This window comes from Camelus dromedarius, chromosome 2 (genome assembly GCF_036321535.1).
Source record: "Camelus dromedarius isolate mCamDro1 chromosome 2, mCamDro1.pat, whole genome shotgun sequence".
Lineage (NCBI taxonomy): Eukaryota > Metazoa > Chordata > Mammalia > Artiodactyla > Camelidae > Camelus > Camelus dromedarius.
The window spans coordinates 119,523,458-119,547,794 of NC_087437.1; the positions used below are offsets into that span (position 1 = coordinate 119,523,458).

A 24,337-nucleotide genomic window follows, 5' to 3' on the forward strand; every position below is an offset into this window, starting at 1 on the left:
TGGCCAGTGTGGCTGTGTCTCCAAGAGCTGTGTGTCATGAAGAGCTGCCGTCGAGTGAATGCTTACTGAGTGCCGAGCACTTTACCCGTTACCTCATTAAAGCATCTGGGTGGACCCCGCTTTGCGCTGGTCAGAAACGGATCACCCGTCCGGCTGCGTATCCACCGATCGGCCCACTCTACTCTATTTATCCAGCACTTTCCCTTCCCTGGGCCCCGAGTGGGGCTTACAGGTGAAGGCCTGGCTCCTGCACTGCCTCTCAGCCTCCTGGACCCAAATCAGGACCTTGGGCTGGGAAACGCTTCTGCCCACCTGGCAACGGGCGGCCGGGGCGGGTGGAGGGTGCGATCTGCACGTCCGTCCGTGTGTGTCCGCGGGTGGGATGGGGAGGCGGCTGGTGGTTCCACGCTGACCCTGTAGGGGGTGAGGTGTGGCCGGTGGTCCCTAACGCCCCTCTGGCTCCACTCTCCCCTCCCCAGGTCAGGGAGATCCTGATGGCCCTGGGCCTGCTGTCTTGCGCCAACACGCGGACAGGAAGCCTCTCGGGCGGCCAGCGGAAGCGCCTGGCCATCGCGCTGGAGCTGGTCAACAACCCGCCGGTCATGTTCTTCGACGAGCCCACCAGGTAGGAGGAGCAGCGGGGGCGGGGCCTCTGCCCCCCCCCCCCCCCGCCCAGCACTTTTCCCAGGGTCCCTGGGGCCCCGGGGCAGCCGTGTGCTCGGAGCACCGGCCTCCTGGCTTTCCTCCCCGCAACCCCCCACCACGTCGGGCCCAGCCAGGGCGCTCCGAATGCAGGGGGCGGTCTGGGGGCCCCACAGGCATCTCACGTTGCCCCTTGACTTGCAGCGGCCTGGACAGCGCCTCCTGCTTCCAGGTGGTCTCTCTGATGAAAGGCCTGGCTCAAGGGGGCAGGTCAGTCATCTGCACCGTCCACCAGCCCAGCGCCAAGCTCTTCGAGCTGTTCGACCAGGTACGCCGGCTCTGCTGTGATCAGCCAAGTGGCACCAAATCCTGGGTCCTCCCAGCTTCCCCTTAGTTCCCCAGGGGTGCCTTCAGTTTTTAGTGGCCTTAAGTGTTACATTTCATAAGGCTTTGGAGCCTTAAGTAGCTCAGGTGGCAGGACGGGGTGGGGGTGGGTAGAGCTGGTCAGCGTTCTCTGTCCGGGGCTGGCGTCCGGACGTCACTGACATCACTGAGGCTTCACTCCCCAGCCCCTGGTCACAGTGGGGAACACCTGGCTTACAGAATTAAGCAGCAGCTTGTGATATTTGTACCACACCGTCTCTTTCAGAAATCTTAGGTGTTGGTATTATCATGAGCAAAAAGCAAAAAAAGTCCCAAGGGAAGAAATGTGTGTAGTTCCAAAATCTTCCCTAAGCAGGTGGTTAACATGAAAGGAAAAAAAGCAACACAACACAATAATTTCAGGTCATACGATAGCCTCTGTCTTCCCTGACTTACCGTGGGTTTCTCTTTGAACAATGAGTCCTTGCGGAGTAACAGAAAGCTCTCCTGAGAGAGAAACTGATGGATTGATGGGTGGATGGATGGGTGGGTGGACAAACAGATGATTGGATGGATAGATGGGTGGGTGGGTGGATGGGTGGATGAATAGTTGGATGGATAGTTGGGTGGGTGGATGGGTGCATGGTTTGAGAGTTCCTCTTTCCTTACAGAGGAAAGCAGAGTTGATGTTTTCTTTCACTTACTCTTTTCCAGCTTTATGTCCTTAGTCAAGGACAATGTGTATACCGGGGGAAAGTCTCAAATCTTGTACCGTATCTGAGGGATTTAGGTCTGAACTGCCCAACCTACCACAACCCAGCTGATTTTGGTGAGTAGAGCCTTGACCAGCTGGAAGGGAAAAAAAGCGGGTCTCTTCCATTCTTGGTGGGCTTCTGCTATTACCTGAAGCCCCCAAATCAAGAATTGAATATTCTTACATATTCTGCAGATGGCTCACACGCCACCATGTGGTGGAACTCTTAAGAACAGATAAAGAGAGGTCTTTCCCGCAGATGAAAATATCTGGGGACGACAAGGGATCTGTTGTTGGGAGAAATATTTCCTCATGCTTGACTGTGTTATGCTTCTGGTTTGAAGGAAGTTATTTCCAAAAAGAAATAACCTTAAAAAAAACAAACCTTTTGCACTGATGAACACAGATGTTAAGTGGGGAGGGTATAGCTCAAGTGGAAGAGCGCACGCTTAGCACACCTGAGGTCCTGGGTTCAGTCCCCAGTACCTCCTCTTAAATAAATAAATAAATAAATAAATAAATAAATAAATAAATAAACAAACAAACAAATAAATAAATAAATAAATAAATAGAATTACCTCCCTCCTCTGCCAAAAAAATAAAATAAAATAAAACAAGTAAATTTTAAAAAAGAATACATTAAAAAAAAAAAAAAACCTAACAGAGATGTTAAAATGCTGATTTGTATTTTGACCAAACACAACAAAATAAGTGTCTCCGGGAGCCCAGAGACCAGGCTGATGGTCCAAGCTACCCCTCCCGACACGGAGGTCCGGAGGCTGGCGGCCGACGCCCCGTCGCCTGCTTGGGCTGGTGGTTACTGGGCTCCGCCTTGGTGCTCCCGTGGCTCCTCCTCTGGCCTCGCCTCTCGGCCCAGACCCTCCAGGGCACTGACGCCTCGTCACTCCCACCACGAGGTCTGCGCATCACGTGGCCAACACGTCCACCCGCAAACGACGCAGCCTCTTCAAGTCCTGCGCCTCCAAAACCAACTCCCTCTCCCTCCCATCATTTATGCCCTTTTCCAGCCTGCATCCCAAGTGGGGGACCTCGCACCCCCCGCCTTCTTTTTCTCTTCCTACTTCCTAGACCACCGAGGGCTCGCACACCCGGCCCAGTCCGCTCTCCCCCTCGGCCACTGTGTCCGGGCCCGACCTGCCACGGCATCCTCCGTTCCTGGGGCTGCTCTGACGAGGCGCCACAGCGGGGTGGCCGAAAACAACAGAAACCCGCTGTCTCATGGTTCTAGAGGCCAGAAGCCAGGGTGTCCTCGGGGCCAGGCTCCCTCTGAAGGCTCTGCAGGGGGTGGGGGGTCCTTCACGCCTCTTCCAGCTTCTGGTGGCTCCCGCCTTCCTCAGCTTGTGGCCACACACCCCCAGTCTCTGTCTCTGTCTTCGCATGGCTTTTTCCTCAGTGTGTGTCCTCTCTTCTTCTTATAAGGGCAGCAGTCAGTGGATTCAGGGCCCAATCCTAAATCCAGGATGATTTCATCTCACAATCCACAACCAGTTACATCTGCAAAGAACCTTCTCCAAATGAGGCCACACTGTGAGGTTCCAGGTGGACATGAATTTCAGGGGACCCTGTTCAACTCGCTAGAACCACCCCTTCAGTCTCCTGGTTGTCAGCCTTTCTCCCTGAGCTGTTTTGCTCTCAAGCGTCTGGCCACACTGCTCCCTGGTCCCCGTGTTTCCTGTACATCATCTTCCAAATCGTGCTCCCCGAGACACTGTTGCTTTTTACAAGAAGAGGGCTCTGATGAAGCAGAGCCAGAGTGCAGGGAGCTGGAAGGAGGCGAGGCCGAGGGGAGGGAGGCTCAGGCAGCTGGACGGTCAGGGGGATGGTCGCATATTCGTTCAGAGAGAGGAGGGTCGGGGACAGGTGCTGCTGAGCGGGGAAGTGTGACAAGATCCACAGGCTGCAGAGAAGCGAGGACCTGGAGGGAAGGACAGACAGGAGGAGGAGGAGCAGGACGCGGGACTGCGGGGCGGTCCCGGGAAGGTGGGGGGTGCCTTTCTGGCCGCTGCTGTGTCCTTCGTGTCACACCTGAGGAGGAGGTGGTTGTGAGGAGAGGGTGGCCGTCTGGAGGGTGGTGGGTGTGAGTGGCAGTGGGGCGGGCAGTGCTGGCTCACTTGGCATCGCCGGTGCTGACATCCTGGTGGGACCACCCTCTCCTGGTTTACGACCAGACCGAGGAGGGCTTGGCCACCCCGGCTCCGGCTCAGGGAAACAGATAGCTGGCTTTGCCAGAGGAGCTTTGGGCATTAGCAACAAGCTTACTGAGGTGAGAGGCCGGACCCACCAGGAGGGACATGGGGAGGGAGAGGGCAGTGGGAGGACAGGGAGGAGCAGCAGTCACCAGGCGAGTGTGGGCCCAGGAGAGAAAGCAGCGTGGGACCTTGGACAGTTTGGGGTGCAGCAGGGTGTAACACCGGAGCCGAGGAGGGATGGGCTGGCAAGGAGGGTCAGTGGAGGAGACGCTCCCTGGGGGTCTGGGGCAAGGGGGGGCTGACGGTCCCAAGACCCTGATGTCCCCTGGGTGCCGAGCACACGTGCCTGTGGGCCCCGGCACTTCTCCTTGGTCCTGAAGAGCTCACCCCCTCCAGGAGCTGAGAGAGCTTCCCAGCGGGAATCCTGCTCTCATGTGCTCCTTTCCCAGCTCGGACGCTTGCCGCGGCCAGCACTCGATAGATACTGGATGGATGGATGCGTTAACAGATGCACGAGCTAATTACCTCTCAGGCTTTCCGACGTCACAGTCCGCATCTGCATTTCTAGGGTCCTGGCGTCCTCCAGGGCCTTGCTGGGCCCTGCAGAGCTGGGAAAACATGGGTCGTTGCATGATGTTGTCATGTTAGCACCCTCACTCAGCAGCTATAGAGTCAGAGAAAAATATTCCCCGCTAGATTCTGACTTTGTTGCAAAATGAAAGAGGCTGACAGTTCCCAGGAGCTATGCCTGGCGTGACCCCTCTGTGTCTCGTGCAGTCATGGAAGTCGCGTCCGGAGAATACGGCGATCAGAACGGCCGCCTGGTGAGAGCCGTCCGGGAGGGCATGTGCGACTCTGACTACAGGAGAGAGCCCGGCGGGGATGCCGAGGTGAACCCTTTTCTTTGGCACCGGCCCTCTGAAGAGGTAAAGCAGGCAAAACGAGTGGAGGGGTTGAGAAAGGTAATTTCCGGGGGCGCTGCATGCTGCCCGGTGCACCTGCTGCATGAGAGCTGCTCTTTAAGCCAAGAGGAGAGGCGCCCGGGGCTGGGGTCTCAGCCGCCTCCCCCCGGTGTGTCCTCAGGACTCCGCTTCCACGGAAGGCTGTCACAGCTTCTCGGCCAGCTGCCTCACCCAGTTCTGCATCCTCTTCAAAAGGACCTTCCTCAGTATCATGAGGGACTCGGTAAGGTGGTTTGTGCTTCTCTCTGCAGCAGAAGGAGCTGTCAGGTCATTTTCGGGTTTATGCATCTTGACCAAACTTTCAGGTTGTTCTTTCTCCATTTGCATGAGTCAGCTTTCTGTGAAGCTGCAGTAACAAACACTCCCCCAGATGCCAGTGGCTGTGACAGTAAATATTTATGTCTTGCTTGTGTTGTGTGTTGGTGGCTTCAGGCAGTGGCCCTGCTCCATGTGTGTCCTCATCCTGGGACCCAGAGCAGAGGACCAGGTCCTTGCTGGAAAGTGACAGAGAGAAAGTTCGAGAGAAGCCCAATGGCAGCCCTTAAAACTCCCTGCTCCTTGGGGAAGCTGTCCCTTGTGCTCACATCCCATCGGCCAAGGCTGACGTCAGGAAGTGCCTTCCTCCCTCCAGAAAGCTCCACAAGGCACAGGGCAGTGGTAGGGTGTGGACGCCTGTCTGGGGAAGGAGTTGCTGAACGGTGGGAACCATGACAATATCCACTCTAAAAGCAGACCATCTGGCAACCTGCGTAGGGGGACCGAGTGCTCAGGGGCCTCTGGGACCCAGTCTGCAAGATGGAGGGGGCAGAGCCCTTCAAGGGTGGGCTCTATACATCCATTCTTTGTCCCCTTCCCCACTGCCATGTCACCTGTCCTCTCCTCTGAAGGTACTCTGCCCTTGTTTGCCACTTTTGAAGGGATTTAACAAAGGACAGCAATTTCTCCTGCTGTAACAGCAGCAAAATGTGGCCGTGTGTGTGTGTGTGTGTGTGTGTTTGTGTGTGTGTGTGTGTGTGCACATGCATGTTGGTTTAGGTTGGATGCTTGGTTTCCTGGCCAGAAGGGGCAGGATCTGCCTTGGCCAACGACTCCGGGGACCTTGGCCTCCTTGTTCTTTCTCTGCCCACCTCTGACCTTCCTGCATACGGGCCGCGTCTGCCCCCAGGTCCTGACGCACCTGCGGATCACGTCTCACATTGGCATCGGCCTCCTCATCGGCCTGCTCTACCTGGGAATCGGGAACGAAGCCAAGAAGGTCCTGAGCAACTCCGGTTTCCTCTTCTTCTCCATGCTCTTCCTCATGTTCGCCGCCCTCATGCCCACTGTCCTCACGTGTGAGTGCCCAGAAGACCCCACACCCATCTCTCCTTCATTATCTGCTACAGAGGTCATGCCTGCTTGGCCACAAACAGAGTATCTTATTTTTTTTTTTTTTTTAGATAACATTTTCTTTGTTGGCAGATGTAGGTATCATTGTATTTTCTATTAGACAAGAAAATGTTTAAGCCAAAGGAATGAATCACTAATGGGAGATTTGCAAGCCTGGCAGAAGGCTGATGTGACAGAGAGTTCTATAAGGTTTTCTAATCAGGAACCCCTCAAGCTCTACTGCATGAGCATTACCTCATTCAGTTAAGACAGCCCCAGTGCGGCCAAGTTTGTGAGCGAACAAAGCTAATCTAAATGGATTTCCATGCAATTCTAAACTGTTTGCAAAGTAGGCTGCCCTTAGCCACTTTGGGCTGACAGTGTAGAAAGCTATTGCTTCTCCAGAAATCTAGCATAACCTTCTCCACCTTTATATATATACTTTTTGCATTATGTTTTTAATGTAAAAAGTTCAAGTTTTATACAATGCCTATCTTGGCAGAATGGAATTAAATAGCTCTTTGGGATTTGGATAATGATCCCATAAACCCCTGCCACGCCACCTCCTAAACTGTCCTGAATTCCTAAGACCGGCTCGTGAGGTCTTGCCTGTGGAAGGACTCACATTGTTACGGTTACTCGGGGGAAGTAAGGTCGGCAGCAGATGCTCATACCAACTACTGAAATGATGCTTTGTATCCACGTATCCACGCAGCTGCCCTCCACCCGGATTCTCCACTCCTTGAGTGCTCAGTGGTAAAGGCGGTGGGCAGTTTTTCTAGGCAAGTAAATCATCTCACGCCTTCCCAGTAAAACCCCAGGTCCTTTAAGTCCTGAAAGGTGCACACGGAGCAGAGGCCAGGTTAGGGCTACGGAGGGCTCGGCATGAGCTCTCGGCAGGCTGTGATGTCTGTCTTCATTTCCCTGTGTCCTAGTTCCCCTGGAGATGGGAGTATTTCTTCGAGAACACCTGAATTACTGGTACAGCCTGAAGGCCTACTACCTGGCCAAGACCATGGCCGACGTCCCCTTCCAGGTATGCCGGCGGAAGCTGCGTGCTTTGAAGGGAGCGTGGCTTCTCCCGAGCACCCTGGAGAGGGGTGGGGCGCCGGCTGCCGGGAGAGGGTGACGGCCGCTGTGCTTCCAGATCATGTTCCCCGTGGCCTACTGCAGCATTGTGTACTGGATGACGTCCCAGCCATCTGACGCCGTGCGGTTCGTCCTGTTCGCCGCGCTGGGCACCATGACCTCGCTGGTGGCGCAGTCCCTGGGCCTGCTGATTGGAGCTGCATCCACGTCCCTGCAGGTACCCGCCAAGGAGACGCCGCATGGCGGGCCTGCCTTCTCCACCTTGGCCCACGTGGCCGGGGCTGCAGCCCTGGTGGGGCTCAGCACCAGCCCCTCCCTGAGACCCCTCCTCCTGATTCTGCCCTGACTCCCTAGACTGGGGAGATGGAGGCCCAGAGAGGCAATGTGATTTTGTCAGAGTCACACAGCGGGCTTGGAGGCCAAGCTCTCAGTGTCTCCGTGGTATTCACTCAGCCATCCCTCAGATGCCACCTCCCCACCATTGTGCTCCACACTCCTACTCAACTGAGCCCCACCACGCGCCCTTCTGGACCCCGCCCCCAACCGCCACACCTGCTGCATTTGCAGTTTCTGCACCCCGAGGGCTTCAGGGCGCTCAGCTTAGTCCTACCTTACAAACCAAAGCCAGAGCTCTGGTGACTCCACACACCCGAGGCCTTCTGACGCCCCCGTGGCTTGTGGCAGACTCCTGTTTCCATGTCCGGAGCCTCCAGGGCGGTGCCTTCATCCATCCCAAGCCGAAAGCCGTAGGACGTGCTCGGCCCCCAGGCATGGTTAGCGCCCAGGGAGTGGCGCTCCTGACCCTTCCTCCCTCAGATCCAGCGACACCTCCGTGGTCAGCACCTCGGACACTGTGCCTCGAGCCTCACTGGGCTCCCTCACCACCACTCCCAGCATCACTCCGCCCCTGCTCTGCGGGGCCTCCATCCTTTTTTTACTGTCCATCCCTTCTGCTGGGTCCGGCTGGGCCCCTGGGCACAGACCCCAGCCCCTCCCTGGGCGGGAGACCAGTCTGCTCTCCCCCAGAACGGGCTGCTTCTCCGCACAGCCTTGGCCCTGGTGTGACCCATCCTGAAAGCTCTGGCACTTTCCCAGCTGCAGGCGACGGTCCCGAATTGTGGGCTGTGGCCCCCGGGCCACCTGAGGAAGAGGCAGGTGGGGTTAAGTCCCCTTGGTGTTCCCACCCAGGTGGCGACCTTCGTGGGCCCCGTCACGGCCATCCCCGTCCTCCTCTTCTCGGGGTTCTTCGTCAGCTTCGACACGATCCCCACCTACCTGCAGTGGCTGTCCTACATCTCCTACGTCAGGTAGCGCGCGGGCCCCTACCGACTGGGGACCGACCACAGCAGTGGGGGGACGTGCTCACATGCAGCGGCTCACAGAAGCCCTTTCCTGGCCGTCAGCTAGGTGCCGGCATGATTCTTGGACCATGAATCCACCATGAATCCAAGAGTGTCAATGCCTTCGATTTTAACCCTGGTTTTGTGCACCCGACCTCCCATACACATGGGCGCACACACTCATGGAGAAAGCTGGTACTAGTGACCCTGAGGCCATGGGGCCTCCATGTTCCGGAGAGGTGCCTTGGGTGGGAGAACTTCTATCTTTTAGGAATTTTATCCCTCTCTGGAATAAACAGAGCTTGTAACAAGGTTCTGAATATTCGTAAAACCTTTGTAGGAAATCCAGCAGAAAACGAGTCATGTTTCAAGCATCCTAATATTTTCCAACAAGCCTGCCCTGGTGCCCGGCACCTCGGGGGTCAGATTTCATCCTCTGCGCTCAGAGGTGTTTTGGCACGTCGGCCCCCGACAGGCAGTGCCCAAGTTAGAGCTTTCTCCCCAGCCCCAGCCATTTCACGTGCCACACAGGATCCCAAACTATGAACAAGCTTGTCTTTTCTCGAACGTCGGCTCAGACCCAGGTGTGTTGTTCCAGAAAACAAAGTCACATCAGAGCACCTGTTCAGAGTTTCAGCAATCTGTGCGCCTTCCAACGCCGAGAAATCGGAAACCCATGCCTTCCTTCTCAGAGTTGGCACTTTTGTTCTGTTAATGCAGGGCTGGAACAAGACAATAGATGGTGTGAAAATCTTTTATTTAAATGCTCTGCAGTCCTTGGATGGCTATCAGATCCTCAAATATATCTGTTAAAAACAAAAGTGTATGATGTCAGAAGCAATCAAAGTGTTTTGCATTCATATCCACACTGAACAAATAACTACTCTCTTTGTTCAGTTTGGTTTTGGGGTTTTGTTTGTTTGTTTGGTGGAGATTCTGGAGGAAACAGAATTGGAAAACATCAAGCTGTTGAATGTGTCTGCCTTAGGAAGGCGTGGAGCGGTCAGGAAGGATCCCGGTGAAGAGAGACCTCCGGGGAGGGAGGGGAGCTGGGCTGAGGGTCACGGGGGGCCGTGGTGCCCGACCCTCCGCACACACGGGCAGAGGCGGGGTCGGGGGTCCTGAGCCCACCTCACGCTCGGCACTTGCCTCCTCAGGTATGGATTTGAAGGGGTCATCCTGTCCATCTACGGCCTCGACCGAGAAGACCTGCACTGCGACATCGACGAGACCTGTCACTTCCAGAAGTCGGAGGCCATCCTGCGGGAGCTGGACGTGGAGAATGCCAAGCTCTACCTGGACTTCATCGTCCTCGGGGTCTTCTTCATCTCCCTGCGCCTCATTGCCTACCTTGTGCTGAGGTACAAAATCCGGGCGGAGAGGTAAAGCGCCGGGTGCCCGGCCAGAGGAAAACCGGACGCTGAGGCCGAGGGCCGCTCCCAGGACCCGGGCGGCAAGCCCGGCCAGAGGACACAGACACCCTGGGCCCCACCCCCTGGGGACCACGTTTGGTCGTCAGGCATCCAGGGTCGGTGCCGCCCCAGCTGGGTTGGGTCTCTTCCCCACCACTTTCTAGCTGTAACTAGGAAGGTGTAGAAAGGTTGTTTTTTTTTTTTTCCACGTACAGAATTTTTAAATACCACAACTGGGGCAGAACTGATAACTGCACCAAAGCTGGCGACGAGACCCCTCCTGCGGACGGGGACGCTCTGGCCCTGGCGGGGTGGGGTTGTCCGAGCAGCGTCCCGGCGGCCCCAGGGCAGAGGGGCCCGGGCGCAGCGGCGGGCCGGCCGGCCCGTCCCGGGACTGTTGCTGTCGTAGCTTCATCTTTTTACGGTTTGTCTCTTTTTCCAACGAGAAGTCATTTTTCAAGCCAAATGTTGATAACTTTCATTCCTTTTCAGAAACTGTACCTTTTTAGTACTTGTGGAAGAAAATTATGCAGGATAAATAATACGCTTTGTTGGGAGCTGTGAGGGGTTTGACGCGACCGCGGGCCTGGCCTCATTCACAGGCAGAGCTCGTGGAAGACGCAGAGGTAGGCTCCAGGCTGGAGGAGGACCGGAACGGTGTGTTCTAAGCTGTGCAGAAAAATTGAAAGTGACAGCAAAAGCTGTGAAGTGAAATTGGCCAACCCTTTCAAAGTCGTTTATTTTGCCCATGCTTCTTATTTTGAGCAAAAATATATCGTTTCTTTCTTCCTGATTTTCCAAGCACCTTAATTTTGCCTAAAAAAAAAAAAAAATCTAGAAGATCAACCCTGTCGATGTCTTACAGACATTTCCTCCCCCTCGTCAGCTACCTCCACTGAGCCTGGGAAAGCCTGGGACGGTGTGACTGTCGCAGGGTCTGCAGGTGCAGCCCAGGAAGGATGCGCTAACTTCCTAAGAGGGAAGGTGCTGAGATTTCATGAGAATCCAAGACCTTTGCAAGAAACCGGCGAAGACTTGGAGCAGCGGAGGCGCCTGCTGCTCCTTCAGTCATTTGGTCATTCGCTTAGAGCCGTGAGCGGTTCCACCCCCAACATCCTGTTTCCGTGCCGTCTCAGTGGCACCACCTTCTCAACGCTGGGCGAGTGTAGTCTTTCCAGACCGGAAACTCCTTTCCAGTCACGTGGTCACACAAGTAAAGTCCCTCTCGGGCAGGAGCAGCGGGCACCTCTGCAGGGTAAACGGCCTTTGAATTCCTGGCGGGGCGCCCCTGTGCTCCTCAGCTTTCAGAGGCAGCGTGACTGCACGGCGGAAGGGACCTTGGCCAGAGAAGTTCCTCTGGAAGAAAAGGGAACTGCTTTCTCTTCTAGAATACCAGTAAGCGGGAATTGGGGTCTCCTAATGAAAGCTCGTATTTTGTGGACAGATTCATTAACCTCCCTGAGCCTCAGCTTCCCCATCTGTAAACAGCAGCAGGAGACCGTCTTCAAGGCCATATTCAGCCCAGAAGGATTCTGAGTTTCCTTGGTGTGTCCAGAAATTTTGTTTCCCATTTAAGAGAATGAGAAAGGTCCAGATTTTACACACACACAGACTTGACTGGAAAATGCTGAGAGATCCCTCTCTCGCCCTCAGATCCCTTTTAGTAAACACAGCTGAGGTATTTAAATGGAATTTTATGTTTGCTTACTTTGCACCACTGTGGCGTTGCCGTCCAGATTAAGTTACTTCACCAGGGTCAGACTTAGCCTTTATAAAAAGTCTTCATTCCATTTCAAGAAAGATTTGCCTGTAAGACATAGTGCACTGAGAAGCCTGGTGAAATACAGAGTGGGGAGGAGCTAAAAGCCCTTGGTCATGCCCCAGAATTACACCAGGCGAGGCCAGCACTGAAAGCCTCTGCCGCCAGGGGAGCCCTTCCGGCCGTGGGTCCGTGCGCCCAGAAGGACGTCCCGCGCAGACCGACCATCCCGCCCCCCGGGCAGCCTCGCTTCTGCCGCTGAGCCCACGGCCACCTGTCTCAGCAGTTTCGGGAGGAAACAGTGAGATTCCTCTAGATATAAAATCCGGTTTCCAAACACACCTCCACCCGCGGGAGGAATCCTCTCCCTGGGAGTTCGCGCTCCCTGCATTTCAATCTCCAGGTTATATTCATCCCCTAACAGATGAGAAGCTGATTAAGGCCTCCCAAAGGGCAGATCTTGGGGGGCGTGAGGGCCTGCGGGCTGCCGGAAGGGAAACCCTGTACAGACTAATGTGTTATTTTCCAAGGATGCCACCTGGAGAGCAGTGAGGACTGCAGCTTAGGACTGAAGGACGAGGCTTAGGAAGACCTAAGGCCTTGCTGAGCGAGGGTGCTGCCTGCATCGCTCCTCACTTTGCAGGCGTCAGCAGTGCCCCTTGCCCCTCGCTCCTGCTTTCTCATCCTAAACTCTTGGCAGCTTAGGGCCAAACACCGCGGTTTGGATCTCCAGGCATTTGCCCTCTGCTTTTTGCCGTAGGACAGGTTGATAAAACACGTTACTCAGTGGCCGACGGGAGCACCCAAGTAACTCAGTGACGTTGTTTTCCTGCATAAGTGTGGTTAAGAGGTGGGTGTGTGTGCCGTCTCTTGTACACTGGAATTTAAACCAGGCCGACTTCCCACATCTAATTCTTTTGAGTAACGTCTGAATGTGATGACTCAGACCTTGCCTTCACCTCTGATTTCGCTTCTTCATTTGGAAGGAAGGCGGGGACCTGGGAAGAAAGACGTGTAGCCTTTCCAGTCGTAGTGGAGCTGGAAAAGGAAGTCCAGAGAGTGTCACTGTTGCGTGGGGCTTGTCGGGAGAGAGGGCCTCTGCGGGGCTCTGGCCCCTGGTCCGCGGAAGCATCGGCGCCTGGGTCTGCAGACCAGCCCCACCTCGGGAGCCTGTCACCTCCTCCATGTTCACAGCACTCCACGCCTCCCTCTCGCCCCCTCTTGCTGAGTATCAGCTTGAGAAATAAATGCTTCTAAAGCTGCCGTGTGGGTGACCTGGGAAGGGAAGGAACCATGTAAACATTTCATGTGGAAGATGCTGGACTCTGATTAGGTCACCCAGGGGAGGGACCTTCAGGACCAAGAAATGGGACGTAAGCTTTCAGGTGAAAACTCATCCTGGGGCCCCGCAGAAGGTCATTTCCCACCTGAGAGCGGCGCCAGCCGGCAGCCAGGGGCAGGCTGAATCCACAGGGTGGGACCCCCTCCGGTGGTTTCCCTGAGGGGAGAGCACCTTGAGCCCCAGTGCGCTGAGCATCCTTCCTCGCCAGTGGTCCAGGCACTGGCTGGATGCCTCACCATCTCCTCGGTTCAGTTACTTACTCAGCAAAAGAGTGCTGACCCTTCCCCGCATGCTCAGTGTAGCCCAGGCACGCGGGCTCAGGGAGGGCGCTCAGACGGCCGGTCCTCAGTGCGGGCGTCGGGAGGGCGTCCCACTCTGCAGATGCAGGGTGCCGCGGCTGGGAGAGGGTCCGTGAGGTCCTGGGTCCAGGGCCAGGAAAGAGCAGACTTGAGTCTGACCCCAGACTCTCTACCTTTTGCTTTGCCGTATCGCCTCCTGTTCACAGTGTACAGATGTATAAGAAAATGCAACGTATAAAGTGAAGTGCTAGGTTAGTTCTGGACTTGCTGTCACCAAACGGACAGCTGAGTTGGAAGGGTGGCCCACAGCCCCTTCCTCAGTCGCCTTGCATCAGGGTGTCCCGAGCTGGCCTGGGGGCTGAGCCCACCCTGTCTCAGTGGAGAGGTGCCTTCCCCGCCCTTACCTGGTCTAAGCTTCCTAGTGCAGCACACCTGCAGGCGAGCTGAGCCCCGAGAGGGGCTGGTGTGCACACGTGTGTGTGTGTGCATGCACGCCTATGCGTGTGCACGTACACACACGTGTGTACACACACGAGGGCACGTGTCAGGTCGCTCTGGGTGTGTGTCTCGTGGTATTATCTGTGGTGTCTCTAAATCCTCAATCATCCTTTACTCCAGGAAAGAAAGAGAAAACTCCCTCACTTCATGCCTGCGGTGCGGATGGTAACACGTAGTCAAAACCCACAGACTTGCAGCAAATACCAGCTAAACTGGGATGTCACAAAGAGTGAAACAAAACAACGCAGCGGAGGGGAGGGAGGTGCAGGGTGTGTGGCTATAAATTAGATACTCCTCAGAAATGAAGACTGCTAATAAAACACTTTACATAAACTTTTTACTTGTGTTCAGTGTCAACTGCTTCACAGTCAGTCTTCTGCTTGAACTTTACTAGACGGAGGGGATTTTCAGGTTGGATTCTGAGTACGGTTGCTGCACGTCTAGCGAGCCTTCTGGTTTCTCCCTCGGCCTCACTGTCTAGCATCTGCCTGTGAACAGTCACCTTTCTCTCCCGTAGCTTTCACGTTTTGTGCTGAACTGTCCTTAAGGTTTGTGGTTCCTCCATTTTTCTCACCCCTTGCTTCCCCTTTGGGAACATTGGCCAGGACTTTAAACAGAGCGGAGAGCCCAGATGCAGGCGGCCCACGTGTGGCCCCTGCGGTCTCTCCCCACTTCACAACGCTAGGTGGCCTCAGGGCCGGCGCCGGGGGTTGGATGTGGCCTTAGCGCTCGCCCATCCACCGAGCGGCCTTTCCAAAGGCAGCGTCCACCTGGTCTTCCCTCCCTCCTCGGGGACACAGAGCAGAGTGCAGGGCTGAGCAGAGTCCCAGGATGGGTGGCCCCTGCAGTCCTGCTAAGTGACAGGGAGAGGGGGATGTGGCCCGGAGGTGGGGCAGGCTCCTGAGACTCCCTTCTCTCCTCCGCACCCGCCGTCCTACAGACCCCGCCTGCCTTCGTGCAGCTTCCGCCAAGGTCACGGTCCTTCTGGTCACTGCACCTGAGCCTCCCACCCCAGGGAAAGTCCTTGGACACAATCATCCTCTGCGAAAACGGGTGTTTCTGATGTCCACCTGGGGCTCCCCGGGCCCAGAAGCATGAAGAAGCGGAGAGCCCCATGCCCCCATCGCACAGTCTAATTGCCACACTTGCAAGCTCCGTAGGCACCTCCCGGGGAGGAAGACAGCCGAGCGTGATGCCCTCACGCCTGCCGTCTTCTGCAGGTGCCGCTCAGGTTTTGGGGGAGCTACTGGTATCCTTCCCCTCTCCTCCCCTTCTTGGAGGAAACAAAGGTTTAGCATTAGCTTAATCTTTTGTGTTATCTCTGGTCAACTTGGAGTCATTCATCAAACAGACATTTTGTGGGTGGCTCGAGGAGGCCCGGAGGAAGCCAGGTTCATACAAATGACTCCCATGAGCAGAGCTCAGGCTTAGAGCCCCTGACACCTCCCTGTTCTCAAAATAGGCCCCTGATGTCAAAAAGGATTAACTGTCCACCACTGGCTACCATGCGCTGGCCAGGTAAGGGGTCACGCTGCTGGAGGCAGAGTTTTGGGGCTTTTCCATGATATAATGACCCTTGTAAAGCTGGAGAGAAAGGAGCAGAAGCACGAAAGTGCCCTTGTTTTGTCCCAAACCACGTGGAGCTGGATCTAGGGCTGGGTCTGGGCCCTGCTTTGGGCAAAGGAGCGGCTGCATGTACCCAGCTGGTACCCAGGTGGAGGGCCGGCCTGTGCAGTCTGCCCCCCATTCCCGGCGAGACACCCCAAGTGAAGGACGTGGCCACAGACATGTACGAGCTTCTCCCTGAGGTTCGTGGTTTTATCCAGATCTTGGGAACAGCCTGAGCCCAGGCCACAGAGTTAAAACAGCAAAGCCCGGAACAGTCTCATTCAGCTGAAGTTTCTTCTCAGTGGCGTGGCATCATCTTCTGCTTGGTGTGTCTGAATAGACATAAGGGAGAACCCTGCTGCTCCCCCATGAGTGTCTTTGGCCTGTATTTTGCACGTGAACTTGAACGTTCCCCTGATGCTGTATACAGTTCAATGGTGTTTCTTTTCACTGATGTCTGAGATCTGATTTGGGGGGACGTGTTAGCCACCTGCTGGTACCGCTGCATGATGGGAGTCATCCCGTACCTGCAGCAGGGGCCAAGGTGAGCTGGGGCAGAGATGCTGGGTCCTGGCTGGCGGGTGTGGAGCCATGAGGCGTGACCCTCCCTGCTGCCTGCTTGTGGGCCGGTTCTCAAGGCCCCCAAGGCACCTCCTTCGAGGAGAGTTCAGAAAGGCCTTGCTGCCAGCACTGGGCGTGGACCATTATTCCATTTCACCTGCCATGCTGGCCCGCCACCAGCCCCTTCTTCCCATCACAGCCCGGGACCAGTGCTGTGGAGCTTTCGAGAAAACAGTGTTTTCCACACGGGGCTTTGCTGGAGCAGAGGAGGCACGGGCTCATCCATTTCTAGGGGAGAAGTCATCACAACTACATCCCTTCTCTGGGGGCCCTGCATGTGGCCTCTCCTGGTGGGTGAGATGGATCAGACCTCGAAGGGAGAGGCTGGAAGTCGCCGGTACCTGGGTCAAGGTCGAGGACCCTATGTCCATCGGTTTCTGGACATCCCAGGATGCAACCCAGCCTGAAAGATTCCACGGTTGGTTTCTTTGGAAGTATTTCAGTGGCCATGGTGCATATTTTGTTTTTATGTCTTCACATTTTTTCACAATTCTGTCATCATCTACCTTGGTGGGGGGGGGGTGCGTCTCTTTTCCATGAACTTCAGAACACAGGCTGCCCAAGCTTCACCAGAAATGTCTCATTTGAAGTCCCCGGCCAGTTAAACATGGTCGCAAAAGGTCTTACCATCCAAATGGCTAACAAAGCGGACCGCGCAGCCCACATGAGAGGGTTTCCATTTCTGTAGTCACATGCTCCCTGGGGAAGTGGGTGACCAGGGGTAAGTTTCTCCATAGAATGTGTACGTTTAAAAAAATCAGCGTATGTAGCTGACCCCTTGCACAGGTTTGTTTGTCACGTGCAGACACAGCAGCATACCTGCTCACAGCTGAACCTGCTGAGAATTGCTGCCTTTTATTTGATGCGTAGCTCTTTGATGTTTTTCCCTTGTTATTCCTTCCAAAGCAAGAGTCAATGCAAATAACATTTTTAATCAGCCTGTAAAGATGTGCATATATCTGTATATTGAATATGTAATCCCTTTTTTTTATGATGCTGTGTGGATAGCCTTACATGGATTTAGCCACGTGGCGCTAGGAAATACTGCGCTCACACGCTGGGGGAGGAGTGTGCTGTTGTAGGTAAGCATGGCGTCTACACACACACATGTTCACGTGTATTTTAAATTAGCAGCGGCTCCTTTGGGCACTTGTCCCCTTTCCCTGCGTTGGACACAGACCCAGGCAGACCCGAGGACGTGAGCCCCCAACTCTCCCCTGCAGACGCAGCCCTGCTTTGTACATTTCTGTAGGTTACCGCCTTAGAAGACTTGTACGTGTATATTTTGCAGACTCGAACTTTGTTTTCTGAAATTAGATGCCATTTATGAAAATGTGACATGAATCCAAATAAAGCATCATTATTTTCAGATTTCTATCTCCTTTTCCTTTCTGTTTTCAACAACACCAGCTCTCAGACCTGCCCGGAGTGTTGGGTCTGGGGTCTGGCAGAGCCTGTGGGGTGCTTTCCCTTCTTGTGCTGCCCTTGTTCTGAATGGAGTGATTCCTCCAGTAGGAGTTACAGTGGATTTGGATGAAGTAAGGAAGAGACATCGGAGTGAGGTGGTGACATGCCAGCCCCACCTGCACAGTGATGTGGTGGCCCAGGCTCAGGTGCTCTCATTCCCCTTCTCATTTAACTGCCATCCTGGGGGCCGTGGAGCCACCACCAGCCCCATGTCACAGGCCAGGGAACTGTGAGGCTCAGGGAGATTGGACTAGTGGCCCAAGGCAGGTGGTGGGGACAGAATTCATACTGCAACAGTCTAGCTGCCTCTGGTTCTCTTTGGCAGGATACAGAGCAGATATCCAGCCATTGCTACATACTGGCCTGAGGGCCTCGGAGCCTCCTGCCCCGCCCTTCAAGCATCTCCCTCTTCCCTCACCCCCACCCCAAACCCCAGAGGCTGGGAACTGAGAAGGAGCCCCTCCATTCGGCGAGCTCGGAGCTGCTGGGGTCAGGGATTGTCTGCAGGCCTTGAAACCAGATTTCCCTCTACTGCTGTGTGACTTTGGGCTCCTAGTCTAACCTCTCTGTGCCTCCGTCTGCTTGCTCACTTGTAAAAGTGGAGGTAATAACTGTACCTCCCAGGGTTGCTGTGGGGAGTCAATGAAGTAGAATGTCTAAACCCCACAGTGCTGCAGCAATGGGCACTGTGCAGGGGGAGCCGCTCATTGAGTAATTTTGTGGGGAGACAGGGCACCAGGTGCTTCCCTGAGACCCCCACTTCTCTTGCACCCCCACCCACCGGGCTAGAGGACATCTCTGGAGGTGGGAAGTGGTGGTCAGTGGGCCTTCCTGGAGTTAGACTTAACCACAAGGAAAAGGAGGTTAGAAAAAACTCAAAATTTTCTGCAAAGAGGGAGTGCTCCCTTCATCGGTGGAAATTGGGGGTCAGTTTTGCTCCGGGCTGCGTGCTGTCCAAAGGCGAGGGTGGCCGGGTGATGGGGAATCTTGATAAATCCCATCTGGAAGGTGGGTGGCGGGAAGCCAGGCTGCCGCTGAGACTGCAGGAAGCCGCAGTCACTCAAGCCAGCCAGCAGAGGGGGCTGTGGTCACCGCGGGTTGGACCAGGCCCCAAGGGACTGGGAAGTGGGCTTGGGTGGGTCCCACTCCATCCGGGCCAGAGCGGTCTGGCCCCATGCTGGTGCCCTGTGAAAGCACTTATGAGCCCACGATGGGGCTACGGTGAGGCACGAGACTGAAGGGGGTGCCCTAAGCTCAGTAATGTTGTCTTACTGTTTTTTAAGTGGTCTGGCAGGGTCCCCACATGTCTGTGATCTTGGCTCAGCGGACAAGTGAACCACCAGTTTTGTCTCTGTCACTTCTAACGCAGGCCAGAGAGTGACAGCGTCTGCATCTCGGGCTTGGAGACCTTGACCTCCTGATGTCGCAGCCCCTCACAACCTCCTCGCTGCCGTTGTCAGGTGTCTGCCCTGCACAGGTGGCGGCGCCCGGCTTCTCGGTCCTGCTGGGCCCCACCCCAGAGACCCTGATTGAGTCTCCAGAGCCCGAGAGTCTTGACGACGCCTCGGGTGACTCTAACACCCCCGTGCTTTGCTTGGCCCACGTGTGAAGCACTGGCTTTGGGGAGGGGGTAGTGTTCACGTTGACCGGGACCCCAGGGCACACAGGGCCTGATTGCGTGGTGGTCCCCTCTGCCCTGCTCGGGAACAACAGAGGGACATCTGGTGAGAGACATCGGGTCCCAGGACGGGACGACTAAGTCCCCACTCCCCGCCGCCCTGCCTGTGGGCATTTCTCCTGGGGGGAGGGGGCGGGTGCTGCAGGAAGAAGACGGCTCCTGTGCGGGAAATGAAGGTCACTGCAGAGTCTGAGTCTGGCCTGGGGTCTTCCCACGTCCCCAGGGAAGCACGCAGTCAAGATGGGCCCCTGAACAGCCCTCTGGGGGCTGGGGTGGGGAGCGAGGACCGCCCCCCCGGTGGAGTCGGTGGCCTTGATGGAGAAGCAGTGGCTCAGATCTGACCATCAAGTGACAGGTGCGTGGTGGCAGCCGCGTCTGTGAGGGGAGCCGGTGCTCACCTGGACCCCGGCTCCATCAGAAGGGCAGGGGCGGGAGCCTGGATCTTGGTGTCTCTGTGGTGGGGGTTGTCCCCTGTCGCTGGTCCAGGCCTTGGCTCCGTCTTCACCCCCCAGACCTGGCGGAGAGTGCCCAGTCCTCCCCAGGGCAGGGGATGAGCTGAGACCTGCAGGGGATTTGGGGCTGGGGAGTGCCATGGGGAGTCAGTCTGTGGACAACCTGGGAGATATGGACTCAGGACCGTCAGGGAGGAAGGACAGGATGGAGTCTCTCTCACATGGTGGAGGGCATGAGAGCACTTGGGGATGGGCAGGAAGGGGGACTCGCATGGGGGGACCGCAGTGTAACAGTCGTCCCCTGGCGGGCTCCAGATTCATACATCCCAGCGTGGCGCCCTGGGCGGGGGCTGTGGGATGCATTCCTTATCCTATGTGCAAGCTCAAACACAGAGCCTTTCATTTCAAAAAGGAGGCTTTTCCAGTGGGAAGGAGGACTCAGACCCAGAAACCCCACCTCCAGGGGCCGCACCGCTTTCTGCCACTCCATGCAGCGCAAACAAGTCATGGGGTTGAATCTGTAGGATCCTCTGCACGGCCTTGAGGGAGGGAGAGCAGGATCCGCAGCCTGGGCGGGTGTGAGCGACCAGAGCTTTCCACCAGGGAAGCCCTCCGTGCAGAGCTACATGTCCCCGAGAGCAGGGGGGACAAGTCTCCATCTAGGGGCTGCTAAGCCTTCCTGGGGACTCGTGGGGACAGTTTATTTCGTTTATTTGCAGAGTTGCATCCATTTTCACAGGGGAAATGCAAAAGAAGGCCATGCAAGGGTCACAGATGTTAAACTTGACTTGCAAAAAAAATACAAAAAAGTGCCAGTTTGTAAGATGGTTTTATTGGCTTTCTCTTCGCCAAGAAAGACATTAATCATCTTTTTGGCGAGGGGGAGCTTACATCTGAAATGTTTCTCAACAGACACAGGGAAGTGACATTTAGAAGGTCGCTCGCCCTCCAGGCCGTCAGCACTAGGTCTGAGGTTGGCAGCTGCTTTGGGGTCTCTGCCTGCTCCCCAGGCCTGGGGCAGACCCTCCTCTCAGAGATGCCAAGACACCTTCCACTGCCCCATCTGTGAAATGCTGAGAAGGGAGTGAGAGTGAGTTGGCAGAAATAACACAATAGCATAAAGCCTCAGGAATGAAGCACGGTCCTCGTGCTGAGTACAGAATCTTTATTCTTTAAGACATCAGGTCTCAGCTCTCAGCGAGAGCGCTTGCCGGGAGCAGGCGGTGGAAAGGCAGAGGTGAGCAGCCCCGGGCAGAGTTCCGGGCAGGCTGTCCCGGGCCGCGGGCATCACTTCAGAAGGTGCATTCTGGAAACAAAGCACACACATGCGTTACCCTGGGCACTGTCATCTCTGCCCACCAGCTGCCCAGCTTCTCCAGGTCCACACAGGCTCCAAGGTCAGCGCCCCGTGCTGCCTTCTCCGCCAAGTCCCTGGGGAAGTGCTGAGGCCCCCACCTGGTGGGGGAAGAGCCATACGCCCCACAGGGACCCGGGTGGTCAGGGTAGGTGAGACGTGAGGTGGGCCTGGGCAGGGCCACTGCCAGTGCTCAAAGAAGTGTCCCCCCAAGGCTGAGGGGCTGGCAGAATGGGGACAGCCAGCACAGGGGCGGTAAGTGCCTTTCCCTCCTGGCCCCCAAGCCCTCTCTGGACCTCTGCCAGGGTTTGCTGGGGAGAGGAGGAGGCCCTGGGCAGTGGGCGGGGGCCCCAGCACTGATCAGGGAGCCGGGATCGGCTGGCATGCAGCCGCCTCTGTAATTAGCCGGGGACAAAGGGGCAGGAGTGGCCCCACACCGGGGGGCCACTTCCAGGAAGGGGCTTCCCTAGCTCTGTGCGCCTTAGGTGGTGAATGGGCACTCAGGCTGCCAGATGGCTGCGGCAGACCTCCATGCCCCACATGTGGGGGTCGGGGTTGTGGGGCAGAAGGGCAGCAGGATGGAGTCAGGACAGCCGACCAGCGCGTGCATAGCCATCAGCCCCGACACGGGGCTCCTGGGTCGGCTGTCCTGCACCAGTGAGGGAGGGGGTGCACCTTGAGGTGGGGGCAGAGTGGAAGGAGATGGCAGGGGTGTAGGGGGTGGGCACCAGGGCTCCACGTCCAGACCCAGAGCACGTCACAAATGATGGAGACTTCGTGGGGGCGTCGTTTGCCGAAAGTGGCTGGGAAGTCGGCCAGCTCTCCAAACGTGCGTCTTGTCCGTTTCGCCCCAGGGGCGTTTTTACACTAATTCCCTCTACACAGTGCGTTGACTTTGAACGCCTTTCTGAAATGGCCGCTTTTATAGTCTGCACAACCCCCTCAGCCCACGGACTGCCCTGGTGCCCGGGGTCCCACCCAGGGCCCAGATGCGTGGGACTCCCCAGGGGCCTGCCGAGGGCCCGGCACCCTGGGGCCAGCTCACCTGCTTCCTGCAGGGGCTTGAAGCACCAGGGCACCCCGTGGATGCTGTTGTCAAAGCAGCAGCCCCGGTTGTTGCACTGCTCCGGGGTGACCTTGGGGAAGGCGCAGTCCACCCTCTCCTTGGGCGGGACCTTGCACTGGTTCTCCGCTGCACCGAACAAAGCCCGGTTAGAGTCCTGGCAGCTTGCGGTGGGTCTGTTGGCTGCATTCTGAAAGTCTGAACCTTCCCTCCAGCTCCGAGCTCAAAGGATGAGATCCCACCTGGTCCCTGACATCTGCTTGCCAAGGACCCTCTTTCTGAATAAATATTTAAGGAGAAACGTTCTATACAGAGGTGCGCGGGCGCCTGCCGGGGGCTCTCACTCGGCATGCTCCCAGCCCCTCGCCAGCAAGCCGGCATGGGCCTGGGTTCCCTGCAGCTGGCAGCTACCCAGGGGAATCCAGGGCCCCTCGAACTCAGAAACAAAGTTCCCCTTCGCTGTTTTATCAACAAAAACTCTCCCCTTTTAACAAAATGAGCAGCGGACCAGGAGATGCGCCTTCTGTACAGGAAACCACGATGCACACTACTTTCTATTTCTTCTCTGCATCTCCGTCTCCCTGAACTGTTAGGCTGGTCACATCTGCCCTGCACCTCCTTCGGTCTCTTTTTCAAACAAGTCTGTATGTCTAAAGTTCAGCCAAAGGCTGCTGCGCCTGTCCCCTAACTGGGTTTTCCTTAGGAAGGCAGGAATCACGCGAGATCTCGAGTCCTCTCCCGCCGCTGACGCCTCACAGTCCTCACTCCGCCGTCTCCCAGACTCGGCTCGCGCGGGGGTCGGCGGGGGTCTTGAGAACCCATTGCCACCTGCTCCCACCCAGAGGTCTTCTGATGTAACCGGCGCATCCTGGTCTTTAAGAGTTTTAGAAAGCTTCCAGGTGATTCTGGCAGGTGTCAATTTGGTGCCCACTGCCTGTGAGACGGCGCAGTGGATAACGTGATAAAAGCCACACCCTAATTTCTTCAGACCCCGGTAAATGGAACGGCTACCCCCCCCCCCACCTGGAGTTGCAAAGCAATGGCTAAATGAAAAGTGTGTCTGTAGGGACTGAAAATGCCCTGGAAGTAACTGTTTCCAGTTTTCTTTCCCTTTTGCTTTGTGGCTGTGCCAGGAGAACGCAGAAAGTCCTGTACTGGAACTCAGAGAGCTCCAGCAAGGGAGGCAGCGGGGTAGTAGGCTTGGGCGCTGGCTGCCAGCCGGGCAGACCTGGGTTCAAATCCTCAGTTTGACACTGACCAGGAGGGTCAGTTATTGACTTTCTGAGCCTCAGTTTGCTTGTCTGTAAAATGGGGACAGCAAGACCCAGTCTGTAGGGCTATTGAAGAAAACGTGTATTGTGTGTCTGATAAATGGTAGCTATTAAATTAACGTAGGGGTTTGGTCACGTTCCTCAAGCCCGCAGAAAGCGCCCCCCCCCCCGCCCCCACCCCAGCCCAGATCTTCCGCATCCCGACCCCTGTCTTGTGCTCCCACCCGGCCACTCGGTCCCTCCTTCCTGCTATCAAGTGGGGAGGAGGTCAGAGTGGTACTCACACAGGCCCACGTACTCCTCGGCCAGGCCGGAAGACCCCAAAGCCAGGACCGCCAGCAGCAGCCAGAACGCTCTGGCCTCCATGGTCACAGGCATGCTCAGAAGACGTGCTGCATCAGCACAGAGGACTCATTTATACCTCTGTGTTTGCACAGGCGCTCCGGATTCTGTTTGTTCGGGGAGCCCCTCCCTCCAGCTCAGGCCCCCACCTGCTCTTCCCTGCACCAGATTGCGAAGCCCCGGAGGCTCGTCCAACCTAAAGGGGAGAGGGTGGTTCCTGCCCCACTGTTTTGGTAGCAGGTGAGCAGTGATAGCAGATTCCGGATGCCAGTGAACGCCTCTCTGTCTAGGAGCCAGGCTGTGTCAACGCCCATGTTAGCCTGGCCCGGAGGGAAGGGTGAGGGTCAGTGTGCAGCTGGAGGGCAGGTCCACGGGCGCTGGGCATCAGCCCCTGCAACCCACCCAGCAGGAGTCTGGGGGTGTCCAGGCCTCTTAATCCCAGA

At 56.3% G+C, this 24,337-nt stretch overlaps 2 protein-coding genes across 10 annotated transcripts in view; one reads left to right on the forward strand and one right to left on the reverse strand.

The window, feature by feature from the left end:
- ABCG1 (ATP binding cassette subfamily G member 1) overlaps positions 1 to 17,638 on the forward strand; it is an 83,370-nt gene extending 65,732 nt beyond the window's left edge. For 3 of the 9 annotated variants that reach the window (XM_064476209.1, XM_064476197.1, XM_064476224.1), the window contains 11 exons: positions 480 to 625; positions 847 to 970; positions 1,720 to 1,834; positions 4,747 to 4,931; positions 5,053 to 5,154; positions 6,097 to 6,265; positions 7,235 to 7,335; positions 7,447 to 7,605; positions 8,577 to 8,695; positions 9,886 to 10,089; positions 14,159 to 17,638. In XM_064476209.1, the coding sequence (XP_064332279.1) occupies positions 480 to 625; positions 847 to 970; positions 1,720 to 1,834; positions 4,747 to 4,931; positions 5,053 to 5,154; positions 6,097 to 6,265; positions 7,235 to 7,335; positions 7,447 to 7,605; positions 8,577 to 8,695; positions 9,886 to 10,089; positions 14,159 to 14,207 (1,473 nt within the window). In that variant the 3' untranslated portion in view covers positions 14,208 to 17,638. Of the gene's footprint in view, positions 1 to 479; positions 626 to 846; positions 971 to 1,719; positions 1,835 to 4,746; positions 4,932 to 5,052; positions 5,155 to 6,096; positions 6,266 to 7,234; positions 7,336 to 7,446; positions 7,606 to 8,576; positions 8,696 to 9,885 lie in introns of all 9 variants that reach the window. The other 6 variants (XR_010376807.1, XR_010376808.1, XM_064476218.1 and 3 more) reach the window with 6 other exon arrangements.
- A 3,047-nt stretch (positions 17,639 to 20,685) lies between these two features.
- On the reverse strand, positions 20,686 to 23,923 carry TFF3 (trefoil factor 3). Its single transcript, XM_031460784.2, has 3 exons — positions 23,837 to 23,923; positions 22,264 to 22,410; positions 20,686 to 21,170 (listed from the first exon to the last, which is right to left on the reverse strand). The coding sequence occupies exons 1-3, from the start codon at positions 23,916 to 23,918 to the stop codon at positions 21,157 to 21,159; spliced, it is 243 nt and encodes an 80-aa protein (XP_031316644.1). The 5' UTR covers positions 23,919 to 23,923; the 3' UTR covers positions 20,686 to 21,156.
- Between the last annotated feature and the right edge of the window lie 414 nt (positions 23,924 to 24,337).

Bases quoted from the DNA above. Each gene is read 5' to 3' on its own strand.
- TFF3 (XM_031460784.2), bottom strand. From the start codon at position 23,918: ATGGAGGCCAGAGCGTTCTGGCTGCTGCTGGCGGTCCTGGCTTTGGGG. The intron at 22,411-23,836 runs GTGAGTACCACT...TGTTCGGTGCAG, and splicing joins CGAGGAGTACGTGGGCCTGT to CGGAGAACCAGTGCAAGGTC.